The sequence below is a fragment of the Sinohyriopsis cumingii genome, chromosome 2 (genome assembly GCF_028554795.1).
Source record: "Sinohyriopsis cumingii isolate HCF-2022 chromosome 2, ASM2855479v2, whole genome shotgun sequence".
NCBI lineage: Eukaryota > Metazoa > Mollusca > Bivalvia > Unionida > Unionidae > Sinohyriopsis > Sinohyriopsis cumingii.
This window is the reverse complement of record NC_142962.1, coordinates 123,661,901-123,688,347: the sequence shown is the minus strand read 5'-3', so window position 1 is coordinate 123,688,347 and position 26,447 is coordinate 123,661,901. Positions and strand designations below refer to the sequence as shown.

The 26,447-nt window shown below is 40.2% G+C and overlaps 1 protein-coding gene across 2 annotated transcripts in view; it reads left to right on the top strand.

The window, feature by feature from the left end:
• The first annotated feature begins 15,770 nt into the window (after nt 1–15,770).
• LOC149805743 (uncharacterized) overlaps nt 15,771–26,447 on the top strand; it is a 53,801-nt gene continuing 43,124 nt past the window's right edge. For both annotated transcript variants that reach the window (XM_089950411.1, XM_089950412.1), the window contains exons 1-2: nt 15,771–15,869; nt 24,268–24,365. In XM_089950411.1, the coding sequence (XP_089806537.1) occupies nt 15,833–15,869; nt 24,268–24,365 (135 nt within the window). In that variant the 5' untranslated portion in view covers nt 15,771–15,832. The remainder of the gene's footprint in view (nt 15,870–24,267; nt 24,366–26,447) is intronic.

Genomic DNA, 26,447 nt, shown 5'->3' with positions numbered 1-26,447 from the left:
CTTTGTACAAGACGACCCTTTTGGAAATGTCATCATTGCGGCTTACGTGACAGCCCATGCTCGCTTAAAATTGTACGAAGCTTTAGAACTGTTAGAAGAACGCGTCCTGTACTTTGACACGGACAGTTGCATTTACATCCATCACCCGATTCAACATCACCCTAACATCGAAGGAGACCGTTTAGGACCCTGGACAGACGAGCATCCCGATGACAAGATTCTAAGTTTCGTCAGTGGTGGTCCCAAAAATTACGGCTACGAATACCGGGACAAACAAGGAGAAGTGCACACGACGTGCAAAGTGAAAGGACTGACTCTGAATTATCGTACCAGTCGTGTGGTCAACTTTGGGGTATTGAAAGAAGCCTTGCAATCGGGAGAGGATGGAAACTTTAAAGTGACCACTTACCAACCGAACAAGATTGTACGTTTACCCACTCACCACATCGTCAGTCGACCCTTGGAAAAAGTCTATCAAATTGTATACCAGAAGCGAGTGCGACTTCCCAATCACTTTACCTTACCGTACGGTCACGTCGGTATTGGTCTGTATATAAAAAAGGAACCCTAGGCAAGATCGATAGTTCATTGCGACTACCAAGACCGAGCGAACAAGATGAATACTTTGAAAGAGACATCGTTCCAGTTTGGGGATTGTAAAAAACAAGTTGTATCTTCCTCTAGTGTGACTAATACTGGATGGATAAGACCCAGGCATTGCGACGGAAAATGTCCGGAAGGAAACTGCGATTGTCCATGTGGTTACCATTGTAATTGCGTAACGGAGTTTGCAGACGAGTGCGATTGTGAGCCTTGCGATGGATACGATGCTGTACGTTGTGACCTGAGCGATGCCGTAAAGCATCATGGGAACTTTAGTGCCCCTACCCCTATCATGGAAAGCGATGCTGTGCGTGTCAAACCTGTGGGATGCGAAAGTGATGCCGCTCGTCCTCTTGGACATTTTACTGGGTTTCGTTTTAAAGGGGAATGTTCACCTTCACGTCTACCCCCCTACGGATGTCATCCAGCCCTGAGCAAACTCCTACCCATGTCACTCAACCCTCATCGAAACGAACCTGTGAAAGACGAATATTCGTTCCCTGTGCGTTTGTCGGAATACTGCGACTTTGAAAATCGTCTTCAATCGTTCAAAGGAAAATGGCCTAAGTATCTGGGAGGACCGACCCCCGAAGAATTAGCCAGAGCCGGATTTTTCTACTTGGGCGAAGGAGATAAAGTCAAGTGCTTCAGTTGCGGTGTGTCACTTCACCACTGGGAACCGCAAGATTCGGCCTACGTTGAACATGCTCGATGGTCACCGAATTGTCATTACTTACCCTTAGTGGGACCGAGACATTGAAGTAACTTCTTACCATAATAATCTGTTCATGGATACTTTACAAGAGAACATTTGTGCTTTGCCTGTGGAGTTGAGAGAACGCATTTATCGAGAGCTGGTCAAAATACAAGTGAAACGTAAAGAACAATTGCATCCGTTACGTCACCGGTGTTTGAACCACTGGTACCTGAAGGCTATACAAGGACTGATTCAGTTGAAAGTGTTCCATTGGACAGACATTGATCAACGATCCCCTAGTTTTAAAAAGGATTGGTTTGCTCTGGATGATTCTATCTACTACATTGTAAACTTACTGCATCGAATTCCAGAAGAAGAGTTAACGAATTACCAACATCTTGTTCACAATGTCAAGTTAGTGAAAGAGGAAACTTCTGAACGAATTGTAATGTGTAGATTAGTGACTCAACGATTTAAATTCGACACTGAAGTGAAACCATGTTTGTGCAAACAGTACATTTCTTGTGTCAGACCAAAGAGGATTTAGTATGACCTATTCATGGATACTTTGCTAGAGAACATTCGTGCTTTGCCTGTGGAGTTGAGAGAACGCATTTACCGAGAACTGATCAAAATACAAGTGAAACGCAAACTCAAAGTGATTCGTCCGTTTTTAAATTATGCTCTGTTCCAAAGTACAAGAAGATTGATTATGAGTGGATATTACATTAGGCACAAAGGTAAACGAGGCTATTGGTCACCACCCAACGATTCCAAAAAACAGTGTATATAATTATGGATACTTTACAAGAGAACATTCGTGCTTTGCCTGTGGAGTTGAGAGAAAGGATTTACCGAGAGCTGGTCAAAATACAAGTGAAACGTAAAGAACAATTGCATCCGTTACGTCACCAGATCTTTAACCACTGGTACCTGAATGGTATAAGAGAACTGATTCGTCAGAAATTCTTTCAATGGTCAGACATTGTTCAAAACTTTGAGGTCGCTAATGATCGACATGTTCATAATTATGGTTACTTCGAGATTCACCTACAGCAATACATTGAGGAAGACAAGGTAAAGGATTACCAACATTTGTTACGTGGAATCTACTTAGCAGAAGAGGAAACTTCTAAACGAACTCTGACGTTTCGGTTACAGTATGCAAGATTTAGATTCCCTACTGGAGAACGAAGATCTCTGGCTAGAAAGTACGTGTATTGCATCCAAAAAAAAAGAGAATATAAAAACAGGCTGCCATGCCACGGTTTATGTCACATGTCATCCAACAGATTCCGTGGAAGGAACTCAATGACCATATTCAAACCGTGGATCATTACCATCAATTATTACAAGAACTGTATCCATTCAATTTGGGACGACAAGTGGTGTGTGTCTTAGTGACTTGTTTTCTGGGATTTCGTTTACCAGCCGATTCTTTGTGGACTCTTTACGATCAGTACTTACCACCTCCATGGCCTTAAATGGTCACGAAAAACTCCTTTTGCTCAAAGCCTTGCGGTTTCATCTGGATACTTCTCGACCTCAACAGGAAAAAAAGATTCGTCAACTTTTAGCTACCCAAGACGTGTATGACGATGTGTGTGTAGCTTGTGACTTACATCCCCATTGGACAGATGTCCGTGCCTGGAAAGAATGGGGTTTTGAGGCTTGGACCCAAGAAGTGGCCCAGTATGCACGAGAGTTGTTCAAGGAAAAAAGTTACTTTTCAACCCGTGTTAGTGACGGTGCCAGAAGAACCCGTCACCCAGGACAGGACTGTCGTGGACAGGCCTGAAAGACCCTTTCGGGAGGACACTTGTGTGACCTTACCCCCTACTATAGAACTGGTTAGAACATTACCCAAAACATGTTGTAGAGACACTTGTGTTTATTCCACGTTCATAGTTATCATGTGCCTTTTATTGTTGTACTTAAGCCTTTGGCTTTTATGTATTTTTGTCTTTCGTATTCATGTTTGAAAAAAAACATTCAATAAACGTGTTCTGAAAAAAGTATATAAAGTCTTGTCTTGTTTGTTTTTGTGTCACAAGTGACATTTCTCACACCATGGCTACCTCTGCTGTCTCTGCTCCCTCTTCCTCTACTGTCAAAGTCATCGACGAACACTTAGATCGTGCCAGTTGGGAGGCTTTGTATCTTCGCCATCCCTTTAACATGCTCATTGCTGGACCTAGCGGTTCAGGCAAAACCGAATTCGTCAAACGTTTGATCGAACATAAACATCATTTGATCGATCGACCACCTCAACGGATCGTGTGGTGTTACAAAGAGTGGCAATCGGCGTACAGCCTTTTGCGAGAAAGTCAAGGCGATTCCATCGTGTTTGTGGAAGGTATTCCTAAAGAAGACGACGGCATCGTCTCTGACTCCCGTCAAACCCATTTGGTCATTTTCGACGACATGTTAGGAGAAGACGAAGAAGAAATTAAATTGTGGTTCACGCGCAAAGGGCATCACCGTAATGCCAGTGTCGTTTACATCACCCAAAATTTGTTTCAACAAAGTAAAGCCCATCGCACCATCAGTCTCAATGCGCATTACGTGGTCTTGTTTAAAAGCCCTCGAGATAAATCGCAAGTGCAAGTCTTAGCCAAACAGTTAGGAACGCCTTGGCTGACTCAGGCGTACGACGATGCCACTCAAACGCCACACGCCTATTTACTCGTCGATTTGAAACCTACCACTCCCGAGGATTTGCGATTTCGTACCCACTTGTTTCACCACTGGTGCCAAGACGGAGGGCCTGTCCTGTACACGTCTCCGTCCTCGACTTCATTTCACTTCCCATCAAAAAATCTATAAAAACCTCAGACCCTTTTTCGTCTGTCTCACACTCAGTGCGAACATGACGTCCCTTCAGTCGCATCTTCCCGTCAAATTGATTCGTGCCTTGTATGGCATCAGTCGAGAAAAAGATCCACAAACACGAGCTCGTGTCTTAGAAGCTAGTCTCAAAGAAGTCTTACGATGGTTCACGGTGACGGCACGTCAATTACTCCAAGGAATCATTCAGATTCCTCATCAAACCCAACGCTTTTTCGATCGAAACAAAGTCGCTTTGGTCCAACTGGCCGATCCCCGCATCGACACTCAAACCAAAAAACAAATCATTTTGAAACCTGGAGGGAGCGGTACTCTAGGAGGGGTCATCATTCGCTCACTCTTAAGATGGGATCCTAATGCCCCCAAAGTTATCCCTAAGACAAAAGTTCAACGAAGCCCCAAGAAGAAAAAGACCAGGTCCCCAAAGAGAAGAACTTCTCCAGTGGCAGGACCCTCCTCTTACCAGACACCACCCCGAAAAAAGAAAAGAAGCCCCCAGAAAAAGAAACAGAGAAAAAGTCCTCAGAAAAAGAAAAGTCCACAGAAGAAAACTAGTCGCAAGAGAGGCACTGCGGCCAGGACGGAGCCTTACACTCGCAAACCACGACCTGCCACAGCGTCTCCGACAGCCTCACGTTTGTCCACTTCTCCGTTGATGTCACCAGGAACTGAAGAGTACTTGGAGACGTTGATTACACCAAGAACTTCTCCGTTGATGACCCCCAAAAGAACTTCCCCAGTGGCAGGACCTTCCCATTTAGCGGCAGTGGCTGCTGCTCACAAAGTACCTTCTCCCAAAATCAAAGTCCATGAAAGATCGGGCATGTTACAAAGTTTACTGGATTTGTCCAAGCAAGAACTGGCTCGATTTAGTCCGTTACGTACCCCTGCACGACGTGTCATGCCTGTCCTCAAACTGATACGACGTAAAGACAATCAATGGCGACGCGTTCCAGTATAAAAAAGGCCTGTGACCGAGTAGGATATCAGTGTTTTTTGGTGCTCCTGAAGACTCAAAGATGTCACCCTCCAGAAAACCCCAAGGAAAGAAAAGGAAAGGACTGTCACCACGTTTAACCAAACATGGGGACCTGTTATCTGTCCTGTCCAAAGCTTCTCCACCCCTACGAAAAAAACTCATTCAAACGGCCTCCAAAGAGGTCATCGATACCGTGTGCGAATGTTGTTTGAACGTTTTGAAAGGCACGATCCCTTTGTCCAAACACCAGAAACAATGCTTAGGCAAACATCGTCACGTTCTTCGGAAAATGGTTCAAAAGAAAATTCCCATTCGTCAAAAAAAGAAGATGTTGGTTCAACGTGGAGGCATTTTGCCTCTCTTGCTAGGCCCCATACTGAAAGGAGTCTTGGGAACCATGTTGGGAGGACTGATGGGAGCAAGATAAAAAGGCCTTCGAAAGCCCCAAGATCTCAGAATCGACCCCTGACAACCCCATGGAAGGACGAAAACTAGCTTTAGTGCCTTACAAACGATGGATGGAATACCATCGGTGGCAAGAACAACGCACCCCGCATTTACCTCCCAATCCCAATTTGAGCGAGATGTCCCAGTTACAACACGAATTGCAATCCTTGATGGATCGCCAAGATTTGTCCGAAACAGAAAAATCGCAAAAGTACGGTCAACTCTTGCAAAGACTGCAACTCTTTCACCAGAAAGCTTTAGACGAAACAGCTTTACCCACTCTAAAAGATTTTAAGACCTTGATGAAAAGTCCAGCACCATCATCATTACCACCACCACCACCACTTCCATCCCCAAGGGTCACCAGAGATGCTACCCCACAAAGACCTGAGGAGATGCGCGAAGTGTTTCAAACACCGTCAGCAGCTCCCATTTCGAGTAAGATTGCAGCATCCTTGTTGACCCCGTCCCCCACACCCCAACGAGAAGAAATGAAAGCTTGGGTTAAAAAGATGATGTCCACGCCTCCTTCGACAGAAGTGAAAAAGAAAGAAGGGAAACCAGAAGCGAAAAAAGAAAAGAAAACCAAAGCCATTCCATTGCCACCTCCACTACCTTCGACTTCTACTCCCGTAGCCCATCGGACACGTAAATCCGTTTCCAAACCACCCTTTCGACCCACCCAAAGTAGCATCACCGAAGAGTGGGTGACTTATTAACACACCAACACAAAAATGGAAAAAGTCTTAGCCAGCATTTACTACGATCCCTCGCATCCTGCAGGTTACGCAGGAGTTCAAAAATTGTATCGTGCTGCCAAAACGCGACTGAAAAGTCTCCGTTTACCTCAAGTGCAACAATGGTTACAAGAACAAGCTACCTACACTTTACACAAACCCATTCGACGCAAGTTTTCCAGAAGTCGCACCCGAGTGGAAGGCATCGATCATCAATGGCAAGCCGATTTAGCCGATGTCTCTCATTTGGCCAGCTACAATCGTGGTTACAAATATTTGTTTTGTGTCATCGACGTCTTTTCCAAATTTGCTTGGGTCGTGCCCTTGACTTCCAAATCGAGCAGCGAGTTAGTGCGAGCCCTGCAACGGGTGTTGAAACAAAGCGGTCGTCACCCTCTTCGATGGCAAACGGACAAAGGCACCGAATTTCTGAACCAAGCTTTCCAAAAAGAATTAAAGAAACGTGACATTCATTTTTTTACCACCGAGAATCCCGAAACCAAAGCCAGCATCGTGGAACGTTTTCAACGTACTTTTAAAGAACGCATGTGGAAATATTTTACGCATCACCACACTCTGAAGTACATCGACATCTTACCGCACCTGGTGCAAGCGTACAACCAATCTTACCATCGAAGCATCGGACGTGCCCCGCAAGACGTGACTCCCGACAACGAAGTGCTGGTGTTTGAGCGTCTGTTTGGTACGTCCCCGACGAGGGCTGTCCCCGAGAAAAGTGGAGAGTTGACCGTAGGAGATTGGGTGCGCATTGGCAAAACCAAACGCACTTTCGACAAAGGTTACTTACCTAACTGGACGACCGAATTGTTTCGCGTCACTGGACGAGTGCATGGCCGTCATCCTGCCGTCTATAAATTGGAAGACATGAACGGAGAAGTACTCAAAGGAACGTTTTATTTGCCCGAGTTACAACGTGTCACCAAAAAAGAAGACGACGTGTACGACATCGAAAGCATTCTCGAACGCAGAACCCGTAAAGTGGGCAAACGACGTGTCAAAGAAGTCAAAGTACGTTGGAAAGGATATCCACCCAGTTTCGATTCTTGGATCGACGCTTCGCAAGTCATCGACTATAAAAAGAAGAAGTGACCATCATGCCCTTTCACACATCAGACGCAGCTACGTCGACCACTCCTTCTTCCCCTAGTTGTTCTGTGCAAGATTTACAAAAACAACCCTTGTGGGTGTGGTGTGGAGAACGTGTGCCTAAAACGCAAATCGTCTTTTTCTGCCAAATCTTCGTGGTGTATTGTGTCATCGGGGCAGCCATCGCCAATTTGAGTTTGCAACAAGGAGACAAACAATTGTGGACCATTTTATTGAGCAGTTGCATCGGTTACCTGCTTCACAATCCCTCCCTGAAATTCTCCTCGAACGGGAACGTTGTGTCCAGTGCCAGTCACCACTCCAACAACAAGCAGAACCCCATTTCGGGCGGAGACACGCCTCTGACGTCCAGTAATATCCCCTCGGACAGCCACAGAACTCTAGAATTATGAGTCACGAAAACCAATTTTACTTGACCTTACCCAGTGACAGTTCCATGGAGGTGTTTCCCAATAACACGTTGTGCTGTTACACGGCCAAATTACCTCAAGCCATCCCCTTAGATCACGAAGCCCATTGGGAAGTGGCTTTAGTAGAAATGATTCACCCGACCCAAGTCCTCAATGTCCTTCCCAAGCAAAATAAATTTGATGTGGAAGTTCATGACGAACAAATGCAACAGTACTTGGATACCCATAGCAAATATGACAAGAAAACCCGTACACCAAATCTAAAGTGGACCACCTATCACTTGTTCATTCCCCCAGGCTATTATTTTAGTGGTCAACATTTGGTCAACACCATAGCCACCAGGTTTAATAGTGTGTTTCTGAAAGCTTTGGAAAGTGTCAAAAAAAGTGTCACCCTGGAGTACCACAAAACAGCTCGTCGCTTCCTGATAAAATTTCCTGAGGGGCCCAAAATCATGTCTTTCTTATTTTGTCCTGAATTGTTTGACATGTTGGGCGGTGACATGGAGCTGAGGAAGAAAGTAGAACAACAAAAAGGCGAATTACTAGTCATTTCTGACAACGATACTTTTGCCAAGTATTTTCGTACCCCGGTAGAACTGAACCAAGGACTAAATTTGATGTTCGTGTACTCCGATGTGGTGGAGTATAACGTGGTGGGACACACCTCTGTGCCGTTACTGCGTGTCATTCCTTTCAAAGTGGATTCTGCCGCAAACGCTGACGAGGAAGGTGGAAACACTTACCACGTCCACCGCGAATTTGTCCATCCTCACTATTTACCTGTCAGCAAGTCGTATTTGGACACGGTCAACATTACTATAAAAGGAGATTTAGGACAAAATATTGCATTCACCAAAGGAAAAGTCACGGTGAAACTCCATTTTCGAAAACGGTTTTCTCACGACTCGTAAGTAAGTCATGTATCCAGTGTACCGAGGGGTTGCACGACAGCGAGGACACGGCTTAGGAGACATGTTAAAATCGGCCTTTCGTTCGGTGGCCCCAGTCTTGAAACCGATGGTGACACGCAGATTGCACGCCTTGAAAGATGCGGCACTGACGCAAGGCAAAGAATTTCTCCAAAATGTCATCATCGACAAACAAAACCCTAAAGAAGCCTTCATGAGGGCTGGCAAAAATGTCTTGCTGCAAACGGGCAAAGACATTTTGGGCCGACGAGACACACCTATAAATGTTCTGCACGCTACCGAGTCAGGCATTCAGCAAGGACAAGGCAGAAAGAGACGACGAAGAAAACACCCTTTCACCAGACTTCAAGCGAGAAAGGCTAAGAAAAGAAGAACCGTTCGAGACTTAGACGTTTTCGATTATTGAAACACAGAGAAAAAATGATGCACCGAGAGTCTTGCGCTTGTTCCAAGACGGAACTGGATCTGTTTGCCATGCCCCCCACCATGATGACGATGCAAGAATCTCAATGGGTGGAATTTCATCCCGTCTCCTCATTGACAGCCTCAGGTCCCATCGAGTTTGAAATCAAAGGACAGCCCGAAGATTACATCGATCTGAATAGCAGTTACTTGTACTTGAAAGTCAAAGTTCTAGATAAGGATGATGGTGCAGTAGATGACACTGAGAATATAGCTCCCGTCAACAATTTCATGCATTCCTTGTTTAGTGGAGTGGACTTGTACTTGAATAACAAACTGGTCAGCAGCAGCATGGATACTTACCCTTACCGTGCCTACCTGGAAAATCTCTTGACGTACGGAATAGATGCCAAGGATACCCATCTCAATGCTTGTGTGCTGTGGGAACCTGACGAAGCGGGCAAGTTCGACCTTGTAGATGGAACCAATAGCGGCTTTGAGCAAAGAGAACTCAAAATCTTAGATAAGAAGAGTTTAGAACTGATGGATCGTTTGCATTTGGACATGTGGTTGCAAGAGAAATATTTGCTGAACGGAGTCAATGTCCGCTTGAGACTGAATCGTAGCAGTACCGCTTTCCATTTGTTGGCTGAGGATGCTAAGGCTCCTAAAAGCAAAATCGAAGAGGCCAAACTCTACGTACGACGCGTGGAAGTGTTACCCAAAGTAGGTAACGACATCAGTCAAACGTTGAGCAGAACGACCGCCAAGTATCCCATACGACGCGTGGAAGTGAAAACGTTCACCATTCCCGTTGGACATCATTCCATGATCGAAGATCATCTGTTCCAAGGACAGCTACCCAAACGTTTGATCCTTGGTATGGTCTCGAATTCAGCCTTCAACGGAGCCTTCGCTCAAAATCCTTTCAACTTTCAACACTTTAACGTGAAGAAAATCGAAGTCAGTCGCGATGGCAAAACCTTGTGTACCCGACCTTTCGAACCTGACTTTAAAGAGAAGAATTACTTGAGATCGTACTTGTCCCTGTACGAAGCCACCGGACAGTTAGGAACCAACACCAGTCACGGTATTACGTACGAGGATTATGCAGGAGGCTACGCTTTGTGGGCTTTCGATTTCACTCCAGACCAAGGCAGCGACGAGGGACATTTCCACCCTATAAAATCAGGCCAGATTCGTGTGGAACTTCAGTTTGCAGAACCACTGAAAGAGACCGTGAACGTCATCCTGTATGCAGAATTCGATAATACCATAGAAATCAACAGTTTGAGAGAAGTCATCCTAGATTACTAGAAACCATGGAAGACTGTTGTCCCTCTTTACCTAGTGGAGAAACTTTGGAGATGGAATGTGAGGAAAAAGAAGAAGTGATCATGATGAAGTCGAGATGGCCAGAACAAGAAGCCCATTTAGTCTCCTGTTTTGCCAAACACTTGGTTGACAAAATGACGGAATTGATCAAGAAAAATTGTTATGGATGTCAAAACGATCATCCCAGTCAAATTCAACACGATAAATGCCTGATGTTGAGTCAAGAAGAAAAATTGGACGAGTATCTGGACGAAGCTTGGAGTCTCATCTCGAACAAAGACGTGTTGCACCAGTGGTATAAAGACTTGCGTGAACATTCTTGTCCACCATTAACCACTCAAGAGATCCATCGTATCGAAGCTCTCCTAAATCAGAGTGAGGAAACAGAACGAATAACCGTTTATTCGTCAGACATTTTCAAGCAAAAAGTCAGGATCGAATTGATGACTTATTATTACCTGTGAAGAAGAAAACAACACAAATGGATACCTGGGAACTTTATTACCTTTTGAACCACAGTTCGTATACGGCTTCTTGGAATCCTGTCGTCTGTGCTAAAGATGAACTCCCTCATCGCAAACCTAAAGACCATCAAGCTTACGTGATCAACACGGACGACAGTCATCTCCCAGGAACCCACTGGGTAGCCGTCTACTTTCCTCAAGAAGGATGTGTGGAATATTTCGATTCGTACGGATTGCCCCCTTTGGAAGACGATATCATTGACTTTATGAGAAGAAATGCTCAAACCACCCGATTCAATAATGTGAAATTACAAGGCACAGATTCCTTGGTGTGTGGACAATATTGTGTGTATTTTCTGCATCATCGCAGCCTGGGCTATTCCTTAGAACATTTAGTGACTCATTTCGATCCTCGTTCTTCTGCTAGAAATGATGTGAAAGTAGACCGATGGTTTTGTGACCATTATGCTTATCTTTTGTCTCAAGCTAGGAAACGTAGTGTCCATCAATGGCCTAATGATTTCCAACAGTGGAAATCACAATTTCATTCACAACGTTGTCAGCCCTGTTCAAAGTAGTTAGTATTTGAAGAAAAAAATGTTTGTGATTAGAAAAAGATTGTTAGATGTTATAGTGTTGGATTATTGTTAAAAATGTTAGAAATGTTGTTGTTTAGTGTTAAGTGATTTTTGAATAAAAAATGTTGTGTTTAGAAAAAAATGCCTTTGTCTTTTGTTTAGCTATAAGAATGTTGGATTGATGCTCTTTCATTTCTTACTATCTCTCTCATGAACGTTGCGGCTCGAAAAACCGTGTGGGGGATGTTTTCCTTCACGTCCGCGGTTTAACTTTAAGAACCGGTTTGTTCCCAGTCTAACCACCCATTGTCGACTCATCCTCCTAAGAAGATGTGCTCCAAACTAGCTAAGCTCAACGAAGCCTACGTGAATTTGCATAGGGTCAGACACAGTCTGATACCGAAGCCAGAAGAAATAGAGAATGTGAGAATGTTAAAAATCACTGAAGACCTAATAGAAGAGCTCTTCAGAGAAGAAGTGAACAGGGAAAAAGAAGAATGGACAGAGAAGTACAGACTTCAAAAACAGCAGCAACAACAAGAACAGTAGCAGCAGCAACCTGAACCTGACAGAGGCTTTGTCGATTGCCGTATCGACACCAAAGAGTTCTTATTCTCTTTCCGAAGAAGCAGACCTATTGCCAGAAAGTCTATCCTCAGAGGACATCGCATTCTTAGAAACTAAAAAAGAATGCCATAGCAAAACAAAAAAACAGCCCTTTTCAGGGCTACCCAATACTCTAGAAAAGAAATAACTATTAATTTGCCAATGTGAGTAGGTAGAGTAGTGTGAAAATAAACACTAACTCTTTTATAAAAAATGTGAGGGTATGTGTTTGTGTGTTTGTGTGTTTGTGTTTGTAAGAGCTAACGTAAGTTGGTGAGGATAGTAGATTAAAATAATGTTTTTTGGGTTTTTGAGGTGTATATTTGGAGTTAGATTGGATTGTTTTGCTTATGTGGATAGTCTATTGAAGTGATTTATAAAAAATTTTACAATAGTGATGGGTAGCATAAAAAAGTGAGTGAGTGTTTCTTTTAGGTCCGCGCGTTGTTGGGTCATGATCTAGGTAAGATCAATTTTATGTTTTTTAGGGGGATGTTTTCCTTCACGTCCGCGCTTTCAGTATAAATTGAAACTCGTTCGGCAGTCCAGCTACCCTTGTTGATTGATCAACACCAAAAAATGAACACGAGACTTGAGAAACTGTTGGAGCTTCATGTGCATCTGGAATATGCCAGGCGCATATTAAATGAACTGGCCGCGGAAGCCATTGTCGAGGAGGGAAGGATAAGAGAGGAGGAAAGAAGAAACAAAGAAGAGGAGGAGAGAAGATATAACGAAGAAGAAGAAAGAAGATATAAAGAAGAAAGAAGAAACAAACAAGAGGAGGAGGAAAAGGAGAGAAGAAATTTCAAAATCCCAGAGAGCGAAAATTGGGATTCTGAAGCGACATATCCTGCCTCTGCTCTCTCCCCCCAAAAGGTAAAAAGTAACTGGGGGATAAGATGTGTATGTGGCGCCAGGCCCGGAAGGTGCCACCATTAACCAGGTGCCCATGAAGTTCCAAACAAAACAGCCCTTTTCAGGGCTACCCAATACTCTAGAAAAGAAATAACGATCGATTTGCCAATGTGTGTAGGTAGAGTAGTGTGAATATAAACACTAACTCTTTCTTTAAAAAATGTGAGGGTAAGTGTTTGTGTGATTGTGTGTTTGTGTTTGTAAGTGATAAAGTAGATTATGGGTTTCTTAGAGTATGTGAAGAGAATAGTTGGGGTTATATTATATGAAATGAAAAAGTAGGGGGATGTTTTCCTTCACGTCCGCGCGTTGTTGGGTCATGATCTAGGTAAGATCAATTTTATGTTTTTTAGGGGGGATGTTTTCCATCACGTCCGCACTTTCAGTATAAAACTAACAGTGTTGGCCATTGGAGCTCATTCTACGGAATAAGCAAACAAGAAGATGCCAGCAGCTTCAGCTTTATATAACGATCTTATGGGAAGTTGGTATTGGATGGTAGATGGATTGAGTGTAGCAGAAAGGGTTGAACAGGAATGGAGGTATGAAGTGACAAAAGACTTCGTGTCAAGACAAGTAAACAGCCTGCACTTAGCCGTAAACATCGTGAAAGAAATGATAGAGGATGAGGAGAAGAGAATCAGAGGTTTAATTAACCCACCGTATGTCAAAGTGGGTAAGTTAAAAGAAGCAATAGATCATGTGACAAGTGCAAGGTGCTTTTTAGAAGACGTTGTAGAATGGACAGATTGGTGTTTCGCAAAGTGGGGGTTAGAAAAACTTAAGAAAGCTGAAGAACTAATGAGAAATGTGCTGACCAAAGAGGTCAAGAAGATCAAAGAAAAGTGGTCCAATGAAAGAAAAGACGAAGAAAATAGAAGAAAAAAGGATGAATTCGAAAAACTGAACACAAACTGGATGAAAATCCAAGAGAAGTTCAGGGCCATGGGCCACCCGGACTGGTTGCCGGAAACAGAAAAGAAAAAGAAGAAAGGAATGATGGACAAATTAAGAAGATGTTGGAAAAAGTTAAGAAGATAAAAGAAGAAGAAGAAGAAAAACCCAAAGGCCCTTTTCAGGGCCAGCCATATTTCTCGAAAAGAGATAGCCTTTCCATTGCCTACCCTTTTTTTAAAAAATTTTTTAAAAAAAAAAAATCCCATGTTAAATTCCCCTTGTCCGTAGATTGTCCCACGATTTATTCCCATGTTAAATTCCCCTTGTCCGTAGAGTGCCCCACGATTTTTTGCCATGTTAATTCCCCTTGTCCGTAATCTGACCCACGATTTTTCGCCATGTTAAATTTCCATTGTCCGTAAACTGACCCAGGGGTGTTTTTAATGCTAATTCCCATTGTCCGTAAAGTGCCCCCCTTCACTACTGACACCAGTCTGTGGATACGAAGAGTCTATGTGGAAAGACAAGGTTGCCTCAAGAGGACTCTGATTTATGGCCCTACATTAAGACGCAGCTTGAGGACAAGAAGATGCCGCAGATGCCCTTTATGTTAAGGGCATATTAACATAAATCCAAAGGCCCTTTTCAGGGCCTCCCACGTCTCTCGAAAAGAGATTGACTTTCCATTGCCTACCCCTTTTTTATTTTTTATTTTTTTAATTTTTAAAAAAATAAAAAATCCCATGTTCAATTGTCCCTAGAATTGCTTTTTTTTCTCCCATGTTTCAATTGCCTTTGTCCTTAGAATGGATATTTCTTTTCTCCCATGTTAAATTCCCTTGTCCCCAGAGTGGATGCCTTTTTTTTCGCATGTTAAATTTATATAGTCCCCAGAGTGGATATTGCTTCCCATGTTAAATTTACGTAGTCCCCAGAGTGGATATTGCCTTTTTAACATGGAACTCCCCTAGTCCCTAGACCGTCCCACCATACTACTCATGACAATGAAATACAATACTTTGGACTATTTCTGTCAGCATTTCAGTCGAATAATTAGGTCAGGTTTAGAGTTGGTTTTACAAAATTCAACCAACATTGCCAATAAATTGCAAGATATATTAAGCAAACTAAACAGATATTGTATTAAAATATTATTAAAGTTCAACAGTTTATAAAAAGCTATTATGTTGAAGAGAAACAGCAACGAATAGGATGTAATTACTTTACAATGTCTCATTTATAGAAAAAAAACATACCAAAGAATTAGGAAACAGACTATACGCCGGGGAATTTCATGAGAATTCCGTTCTACGCGGCAAGTTGACATTTTGGATAGCAGACGATTTTGTATGTGTGGGACCAACTGCTTGCAAATTTGGAAACTTGAATTAAAAATGCAGTTTCGTTTTAAGGTATATATTTCCATCTTTTATATAATGTATTTATTTGTAATGATTTTAAAAGAAATATAGTAAATAGGATTTTCTGGGTAAAAAGTTCAAAAAGGTCACGGAGTGGGTCTTCATGTTGACATTTAGAAATCGCAATTTCATGTGCGTTTAGGGTAAACATGTGGGATATATTTGTACACTTTATGAAAAACATTTTCCTTTATTAAAGGACAACCGTTCTTTCTTGATACAAATTGGATTTTCGACCAGAATCAACACGCGTTCCAATATTTACAGGAATGTCGTATTGTTTCGGAGAATTACTTCCCGCAGAATTGGCCGACAAGGTGGATATACAAGAAATGAAATTGATGTAGAGAACCAGACTGTAATAATTGTCACCTTTTTTCGTTGCTGTATACTGGAGAAGTGGTGCAATGAAATAGTCTTCATATAGTAAAATGAAAAAGGCCACTTCATGGGATGAGTTTATTCGAGGTTATATAATATTAATCAGCCTTATCCTAGACAAAATTATACATTTCATATAATTTATAACTGATTTAGGCCGAATTGTCGGTGATCTATCCCGCTATAATAAATATTCTATAGGCCTAATGACCCTCTTTCCCCCCGCAAAACGATCGGTAGACCAGCAAGTTGTTCTCCATCTTTTTTTTGTTGGTTTGACTGGCGGCCAAACAAAAAAAAAAAAAAAAAAAAAAGGTGGAGAACAACTTGCTGGTCTAAACTATCGGGTGACGTGTCTTACTTTGTAGGACTATGATAAGGGACAGACCCACTTTTTTTTTTTGACCAGATGTGTGTGCGTGTGTGTGAATATATTTACTCCGACTTGTAAAAAGAAAACAATATATTCATTGCAGTATATAAAATATAAATTGTCTTATATCCTGGTTCAAAAGAAAATCTCTGGACCCCTCCCCAATTGGGAAAATTGATTGATTAATCTCAAAGTCATAACTGTTGAAATGTGTTATAATATAAAGCGATGTGGAATAGATCAGAGGAATCTCGGACTAAGCTAGTCCTACAACGTAAGACACATTACCTGATATTTTTGTTCTGGGGGTTGATACTAAAACAAAAACAACATGTGCTATGTCTTACATTGTAGGACTAGGACGACTAAGCCAGAGTAAATTGGACTACTCCATCATAAAACCTCTCAACATTTCTGGTACACATAATATTACTCCAAACTTGAAAATTGTAATCCAGATTGATCATACAGCCTTTTGATTTGACCATGCTGCCTTTTGATTTGTCAGAATTGTTTATAGTAAGGTTTGGAGTAGAGTCAAATTTCATGAAAGTATCTAATGTGTATGTCTGTGTGGCCATATTGTCACATTTATTCCAATTAGACAAACAAAAATCTTCTAAAATTTAATACTAAAATAGCTTAACCACGGTCTCTTCAGTCTTGTGATTGATGAATTGCGAGCTGCACCTTAAATGTCATTATAAAAACTTCCAGACAAAAATTATTGGTCACTATGGACTTTTACAGAGTAGCTAGGTACTCAACTGGGTAAAGAAAAGATGATGTTGGGTCTATCATAACAGATAACATAGTAATACAAATGTTTTCAGCATGCAGCATGTGACAGTCAATCCAGTTTGTACTGGATCACACCTTTAGATTTACCTTGTCCAATTTAACTTTGATTTTGCTGTATGTAGTTCTTGGGACATAAATATTTACTTTCCGAAGAAACATGGATGTATGAGGATCCAAATATAGTGAATAATTTCCATTTAAAGGTATGTGTAATCAAATCCTAAAAAATTACACTCATTATTGGTACGGGTGGTTCTGAATGTTTAATGACCTGAATGACTTTTACTATAGAAAAGCATCACTCAGAAGGAATGTGATGAAGAATTACCTCAAGGTCAGCCATATTTAGTTGTATGATTATAAGCACAGCAGGACCCTGGGAGTTGTGTATACATGAATGTGTTATGAAGTCATTTTTCCATTTTTGTTTTTGCTGTCATTATGTGTGCCACTTTTATATTTTACAGACAAGCTTCCAAAAGTGGATACTTGGATTTATGGATACAATTGTGGCAGTGTATATTTGCTGCATGTGGTGAAAGCTTTACAGAGCTCTAGATAAGGTGTTACTAAATTGTGTGTTTTACTTCCAGGATTGGAATTAATTGCATTGTTTTCAAATACAATTCTGTTTTGTGAACACTGCAAACAGACTACATGTATTTCAGACTGCAGGGCTCTCAGGAACCTAGGCTTCCAGGTCAAATATATGCCTTACATTCTCAAAGTATGTTCCATTTATCCTTGAGTACCTGTGACATACCTCATTTTTCCACATGATGCTCTCCCTTTTCATATTCGGGTAAGCTGTGGCCAATCTGCAGAATAGATAAAGATTAAACTGAAGTAAACAGGCATGAAGTGTGACTTAATTAATTAATCCTTATCTTTGCAATTATCTTTTAACACCAGTACCATCATAAATTGTAGGAGCAACATATAAGCCATCAACACCTGACTAAATGTTTAGAATTATATAATTTTGCATAGTTTAGTGTTTCATCTCTATGGTCCTAAACAAAGTAACACAGAAGAGTGAAAACCAAGAAGTTTTGTGTGTGTGTGTGTGTGTTATTTGGATTTTTAATGTAGCTTTAACAATTTTTCAGTATGATGACTAGTGTGGCAGTATATAGTGATGTCTAGCACTGGGGCATCATGCCGCAGACATAAGCATGATGTCCCACCCAGTTACGTTATCTTGACACCTTACTGTCCTCTTAATGCTGAGCACCAAGCAAGGCAGCTGTTAGTACCATTTGTATAAGTCTTTAGTATGACTTGGCCAGGGTTCAAACCCACAACTTTCTGCATCCAAGGCAAACACTCTAACCACTAGGACACTGGAGTGGTAACAAGTTTTGTAAAATTCGACAAATAATAAATTTCCCCAGAATAGAAGTGAAAAATTTAAAAAGAACTGAAAGTATTGTGAATTAAATCTCAAATGATCATAAATATTCTGTCAAATGTCCAAATGTATGAAGTTCCAATTGAATTCCAGTGGTATTCCAAATAAGTTCCAATATTGGATGTGTTTATGTGTCTGTAGTCATGAATGTGGTAGTGTGCCAATGGCCCGGGGTGATACTACCAGGTGAAGCAGGGAACTAATTCACCCAAAAAATGTAGACTTCACCTTCTTCTTTTAGAAAAGGGAAAATGACTGTGCCCTGTGATTTTTTTAGAGGACATTGAGTGACCATAGTTTTGAGATGCTCCATCACCTCAGCCAGTTTTGTTCCAGTGCTGTGCTGTTAAATCAAGGTGAAATGTAGGCATGAAACCTTAAAATATCTGGTGTTGATATCATTTGCTCAAACAAACAAACTCTTGCACATTCACAGATGTGATTCGATAGCTGACTGACCCTTAACCCTTTTTCTGAGTAAGTTAGCAACTATGAATGCCCAATTTTGCAAGTTATCATTTGATGATAAAGACATACAAACTTGTGTTTTGAAACTTAGACAAGAGTATTAAAAAGCACCTTGTGTTTTAAGAATATAATTGGTGAAAAGAGTATTTTAACTGCAGCATTACATTATTTTCTTCATAAAACTGCTAGTGAACCTGTCATGGGGGAAATAATGGCGGACATCACTGTCTGGAAAGTACCAGTTTATTAGATTGTTTGTTTTTGTAAACCAGTGGGCAAATATATTCAGGAAAACATAAAATTCTTAGAAAGCAAATCTAGCTATTATGTTATTAAAATGCAATTATGTAAAATGGATGGAATACTGCTATTATTATGTTATTGAAGATTTAGCCTTAAAATGTAATTTAGTAAAACAGATGGAATACTGCTCTATTGTGGAATTCGATGAGTGGTTTAAGGCCAGAGTTTTTTTTTTTTACTTCGCTCACTTTTCTGAAAATACAGAAAAAAGCAGCGAAGCAAATGCTATTTAACCAATGTATAATGCTACTAAAAGTACACAGACCTAAAGTATTTAACCAATGTATAATGCTACTACAAGTACACAGACCTAAAGTATTTAACCAATGTATAATGCTACTACAAGTACACAGACCTAAAGTATTTAACCAATGTATAATGCTACTACAAGTACACAGACCTCAAGTTTTCAGTCCTATCAATGGACTGAAGCTATAAAGTGAGTTGTTACTTAAAGAAAACCCGTCTTTCTAAAAATAGATGCAATCACATATAGGATGTGTCAGTTCATTTGGAAAGGTCTTGGTTCATTCATATACTGACTTTAATGTTTCGTTGTGTTATCGCCAACAAAGAAATTAGGACTAACAGTATGATCTGAAGACATATTTTCTTTTGTGTACATGGTACATAGTTTCAAACAAGTTTAGAAATCGTTTCTCGTGCCATTTTATAGTGAACTTTCAGAAAATAGAAAGAAAAAGCAAGAATGAGTAATGTTTCAAGTAAATAACATTATATGAAAAGCTAAGACACAAAATAGAACCAGGATGAGATTCAAAAGTTCTTTTCTAGAACATTCTGAGTTGTCAACAAGATAAGGTTTATTACTAAAATTACAATAAATACATAGCAATCATTAGGTACATTATGTTTAATTCCATTGATAATGATCCTAATATTTAATCTATACTCATATTACCTATGTATTATGTTGTTTACAAATCAATATCTCTAGTCAGGTACACCCTGTACTTGATTTTGGACAAGGCCAAGTACAGATACAAATTTATGTAGATATAATCATTTGGAAAAGCCAAAAAATAATATAAATTAAATGTAATTACATTATCCTCATAAAAAAGATTTATACAATAAATCTTACTTTTAAATATAAGATATACTGGTGATTACAGATTACATAAGATGAAGTCATAAGAATGACACAAAATATACATGAAGCAATATAATACTTCTAAACACATGAAAATGCATCTGCAATCAGATTATCTTTTCCCTTCATGTGCATGTTGTCAGTATTGCATTCCTGCAACATCAGGCTTCATGTTAATAATCTCTGATGTTTGCTTTTCATCTTGCCAATGAGCTGAATACAATAATAGGAGAAGGACCTGACCTAATGTACACTTCAGAGTGTTGCAAAGCCAGTATCAAAGCCAAATGCTCCTTCTTAATTGTAGAACAATTTCTGGTGCCTATTAAATTTTGTTAGGAAAATAACACACCGGATGATCTACACAATTTTTGTCTTCCTGAATTAATATTTTCCCAACTCCAACATTACTTGTGTCAACAGACATTTTAAATGATTGATTGAAATTTGGAGCTGAAAGAACTGGTGCACTCTTAAGTATTGCCTTTAACATATCAAAAGCCTTCTCACATTTATTAGACCAATGAAATTTTCTTTACCCTTTCTGTCAGTGGAATTTGCTAGACTCCTTTCAAAATACATGTATCAAAACTTGGTGACATATTGAATCTGTTTTGGTCACACTGTTTACTTTTCTGTAGTCAATGCACATGCAGAAGGTATCATCTGGTTTCAGCACAAGAATACATGGTGAACTCTAGTCACATTTTTACTTGGTTCAATGAAATCGTTCTCCAGCAAATACTGAATTTCTCATTTCGAACATTCCTAATTTGAGAGGGTTCATTCTCTAGTGGATGCTATTTCACAGGCATGGAATCTGCAATTTCATTGTCATGGTAGTTTTTATTTGTTCATGTTGGAACATCTGGAAACAAGTGCTCATATTCAAATAATAGCTGTTTTAGTTCACTCTTTTCTTTTGGCTGTACATATGAAAGATTCTCATCCAGATTATTCAGTATTTTTGAATTCCGAGCATTAATGTTACCAAAATCACTACAGTCCAATTTTTCATTCCATAACTTAAATCCTCACAGTGAGGGGATAGGTTCACAGTGGAGGGGGGATAGGTACAACTAAATTGACTGAATGATTAACAGAGTGATCTCTATCAACATTCTTTTTTAACATACAGTATTTATATGGCAAAGTTGGTTTTGTTTTCACCTCCAAAGAGTGTTAATGGTATAATTTAAATCACTTACTTTCTTTTCATCTGTGTAAGGACCATATTATTTAGCATGAAGAGGATTTTGAGGCATCAACAAGAGAGCTGGAATTTTTTAATCAGGCTGAAAGCTCCTTTCCTTTATATTAAAGTCATACATTAATTTCATTTTTGATTGAGCGGAGCAAAGATTAGTTCTTGCAACTTCAAAAGCCTTTTACAACTTGTATTTGAAATCAGAGACATTGTCAAGAAGCTTAATTTTTGAATCGTTAGTTGAAAGAAGTTTTCTTTTAATAATGGACAGTATGCCCAAAAAGGACTAAATCTTAATGGTTCCTGAACTGATTCCCTAAATGCAAATAACAGTAAATGAACACCTTCATCCCAGTCATTTCTAGTATTAAAACAATATGACCAAGTCATATTTTTCAAGGTTTGATGAAATCTTGCTAAAGCTCCTTGACTTTCATAGTGATAGGCAGAAGATTTAAATTGCTGGACATTCAATTCATGCATAACTTTTCTGGAAATTTACAGACATAAAATTTGACCCCTGATCAGATTGGACAGATTTGGGAAGGCAAAATTGTGTGAAAAAAACTTTATCAAAGCTTCTACTATGGTTTTTGTTTTAATATTCATCAAATGAATTGCTTCTGGGAATCTTGTGGAAACATACATTATGGTCAACAAGCACTGGTTGCTTGACTTGGTTAGATGCAGGAAGACTACTAAGGTAGAGTTTGTTGTTACAGGAATATAATCTTTAATAGCAGATGCACTTTCTCGTGTATAATAATGTATTATATCATGTACACTGTGTGTAATTTATATGAGTTCTTTTAACTGCATGTATAATTTGTGGTAAAAAGAAAGCTTTATAATATAGATGGTTCTTTTCTTTATGGGGGGGGAGTGTTATGTATGTTTGACTTCATTATATCTGATCTAATATATATTTATTTCAATTTAATTGTTTGTTTATCAGTTTAAATTTTTAAATATTTTTCATTACATGCTATTGTAATGTAAATTTATTCATTGGAGATGATACTTTTTCCAGAAAATAGTTTGACTTTGACTGTTTTAGTAAACACCAGGTGTTGATCTTGATTCAAAATTAGTAGCAACCATGTAAATAAGTTCTATTTTTAATTTGAAATGATTGGTTGTTGTCGAGGTCATGATGGGACTACATGTTTAAGATGTAAACAATTTATTTCTTTTTTTTTCTTAGAATAAAACGATTGGTTTTCATCATCAGTCACATTGATTGTACGTGATCTTTAACAAGTAAATAATTTTGACAAGGTTCAGGAACATAATCACGTGACCTCCTTTTTGCATTTTAGAATATAATATAACCTTTGTTTTGGAGAGATATTCTTAGTAGTTAGTTGGCTATTACACTAGAGAGTGACTGTTGTACCGTTTGGAGTCATTTCAAATTACTTGGATTCTTTTTTCCTGGAAAATATGTGTGCTCATGTGATATTCTTGAACAAATACAGCTCTTATAAAAAATTTTACTATGATTTCCAGAACCAGAGTTATATTTCTTGTTCCTACAAGGAACTATAGATTTCAGCACTACAGATTACAGCATACTTCATCGTCTTCCATCTTGGATTCTTCGTCAGGACTTGAACTTGATTTAATTAGAACATTTTGTCATTAGCACTTCAAAAATTTTTGTGGATTATTCTTGGATTACTTTTGGATTTGATTCTTAAAACCATAAGTTCATATTTGTTCATTTTCACAGAATTTTTCCAGGGAAATAAATTATGATATTTTTTCAAAGCTTGTTGTTTTCATTCTTTCTTGTGTTACTGTTTATTCAAGCCTAAACATGTAACATAAGAAAATTCTCAATGTTTTTTTACCTTCCCATTCTTTAATTTTGTTTGTAATTTTACCATATACCATTGTTTTTTTCTCCATTTAATCTTTATGCAATGTGGTAAATTAAATTGACTTTTTTCGTAAACCAAATAAACTTAATCTCCTTTTCTGCTGAGAATTAACCTATCTGGGTTTCATTTACCATATATACTCACTTATAAGTTGAGTCAAACTGCAAACAACAAATATCCTAATCTACCATAGCATAATGTGCCTGCAGATTAAGGTCTATGTTGTTTGTTCTACTGATTACTCCTAACAAACTGCATGTACTCAGCTCTGCTGGCACATAATGTGGTGGCAGATCTGGGTTTGTGCATTTTGCAGTTGTCCTCAACTTACAGGTGAGTATATATGGTAGTCCTGTTTCAGTTTTACAAAAGTTTGATAGCTTACGTACTAAATGTCATTGACTATTGATACTTACTTTGTAGAAATGGATAAAATGAAAGAAAATTTCATGGGCAAATTTTTTCTATTTTCATGCATCTGAAAATGAAACCTGAACTTTTATGCAGATTTCATCATTATGGAGAATTCTGATGTGTTGATGTTCATTGCAGCACTAAAATAAACCCCAACATTTTTATACTCAAGGAACTGGTAATGCTTGAACAGTACTTGAAAATAGGCTGCTATAGTGATAGTTGCCATCACAATTAAAAGTTCTACACGTCCCCCCCCAACCCCCACAATACCGTGAAATCATTTTACATGTAATATTCAAACAGGGCAGTGGTAACCACATATTGTGTACAGACATGGTAATTTTTATAGAGATATCTGTTGATTTTACTGTATACTGAAGTTATTGTCATCAGGAGTATTTGATATATGTTGTTAAAACTTAGAACTTCTGCAATTATAAATTGTAAAAAATATCTCTAACTTTTATGCACATAATTTACCAGGAAATTATATGTAATTTTATTTTAGGTAACCTGTTGAGCTATGGTGTTGTCAGTGGAGCAATATTAATATCTCAACTTGGAAAACCAATTTATGCATATGGGGAGCTGGACCATCTTCAGCAGGTAGAAACCAATTTTATAAAGTCATTAAAATGTTGGATGACTCACTTTTTTAAAGTTATTAAAATGTTCTATGACTCACTTTTTTCCACAGTTGCTCAAAATTTTTTGTTATATGATACATTTTCATTAATCATTCAATAAATGTCATATGACACATTTTCATTAATCATTCAATAAATCTCATATGAGACATTTTCATAGTCATCCAATAAATGTTATATGACACATTTTCTTTAATCATTCAATAAATCTCATGAGACATTTTCATAGTCATTCAGTAAATATCATATGACACATTTTCATAGTCATCCAGTAAATGTTGTATGACATTTATTCATTAAATCATTTACTAATTGTTATATGCTATTTCCTATAGTCACTAAATGCCACAGGACCACTGTCTCGCTCTGCGGGGCAGGAGGTTACTTGCATATGGCCTCTCCTACACTATTGTGTCCACAGCAGCACCTTCACGCGGTGCCCCCTGTTTTAACAGAGCCTGCTGTGTGGCGCGACCGAGTACCCGGCGGTATAACTGGGTGGGCAGACTGGGCTCATTAGCCTTGGCAGGCAACCAGTCTAAGAGAAGGGAAACTCTGACCCCAAACCCGGGCAGATGAAGCTCGTTAGCCTTGTCAGGCAGTTCATCTAGGAGAAGGAAACTCTGATTCAAAACCAACCAAGTCCCATCCATTGGATTATGGCTCCACTGCCTTGTGGATATCTTCGGGAGAAGGAAAGGCTATGGGAGTAAACCCAGACAGAAAATCAGGAGTGGAGCCCCTAAGGCGGCTGGGGGTCGACTACGACCTCCTTCCGGCAGCTCCTGCATCCAAACTGGTGCCAAATGTCATGCTCAGCATTCCTTTGGACCCCACCAGCAAGGACGAGAGGGGGATCCTGACGTCTGGGCAGCCCAGGATCTCCATATTCCACGCCCAGGCTTGCGCCCTGGAGAGGACACTCCAGTCTCGCTAGTGAGTGAGGAAACAACACGGAAGCTGACAGTTTACGGGTTATAAGTCCCACCCGATTGGCGTAGGGAAGGGGCGCCACGGGTCAGCTTTGACGGTGGGAGGGATCATCGTGTCCCACTGGCCAACTATCGCCCGCCTCAAGCCGGGCAGCCCCCGGTCAATAAGGTGTTGACCCGCCATCGTCTGCCTGCTCCAGTGGGTGTCTGGAGCTCAGTGTGTTGTTCAGCATGACAAGCAGACGGTAATTCCACACCAGACAAAAGAAACAAGAAACCAATAAAGAAGACTCCAGCTCTTCGATTTGCAAGCTGGAATGTGCGCACCATGTGTACAGGCATCTCCGACGACCTCAGAGAAGTGGACGACACCAGAAAGACGGCCATCATCGATAGAGAACTCACCAGACTAAATATCAGCATAGCTGCCCTCCAGGAAACCAGGCTCGCCTCTAGTGGCTCCCTCAGAGAGGAAAACTACACCTTCTTCTGGAAGGGTCGAGAACCTGAGGAGCCTCGTCAGCACGGAGTGGGCTTTGCCATCAAAAACAATCTCCTGGCCTCGGTTGAACCTCCAACAGGGGGCACTGAGCGTCTCTTGTCCATCCGCCTCACCACTACTTCAGGTCCTGTCAACATCATCAGTGTCTACGCCCCAACCCTCACGTCATCAGAAGACGTGAAGGATCAGTTCTATGAGCAGCTGGACGAACAGATCAAAGGATGCCCCAAAAATGAACCACTATTCCTCCTCGGCGACTTTAATGCCAGAGTAGGTGCGGACCATGAGTCCTGGCCTACCTGCCTCGGATATCATGGCACTGGAAAGACCAACGAAAACGGCCAGAGACTGCTGGAGCTATGCACCTACCATGGCCTGTGCATCACAAACACCTTCTTCAAGTGTAAGCCACAACACAAAGTGTCATGGAAACACCCCAGATCTCATCACTGGCACCAACTCGACTTGGTCATCACCAGGCGCTCTGCCCTTAACAGCGTCCTCTCCACCAGAACCTACCACAGTGCAGACTGTGACTCCGACCATGCCCTTGTGAGCAGCAGAGTGCGACTACAGCCACACGTGCTACATCGCACAAAACCAAAAG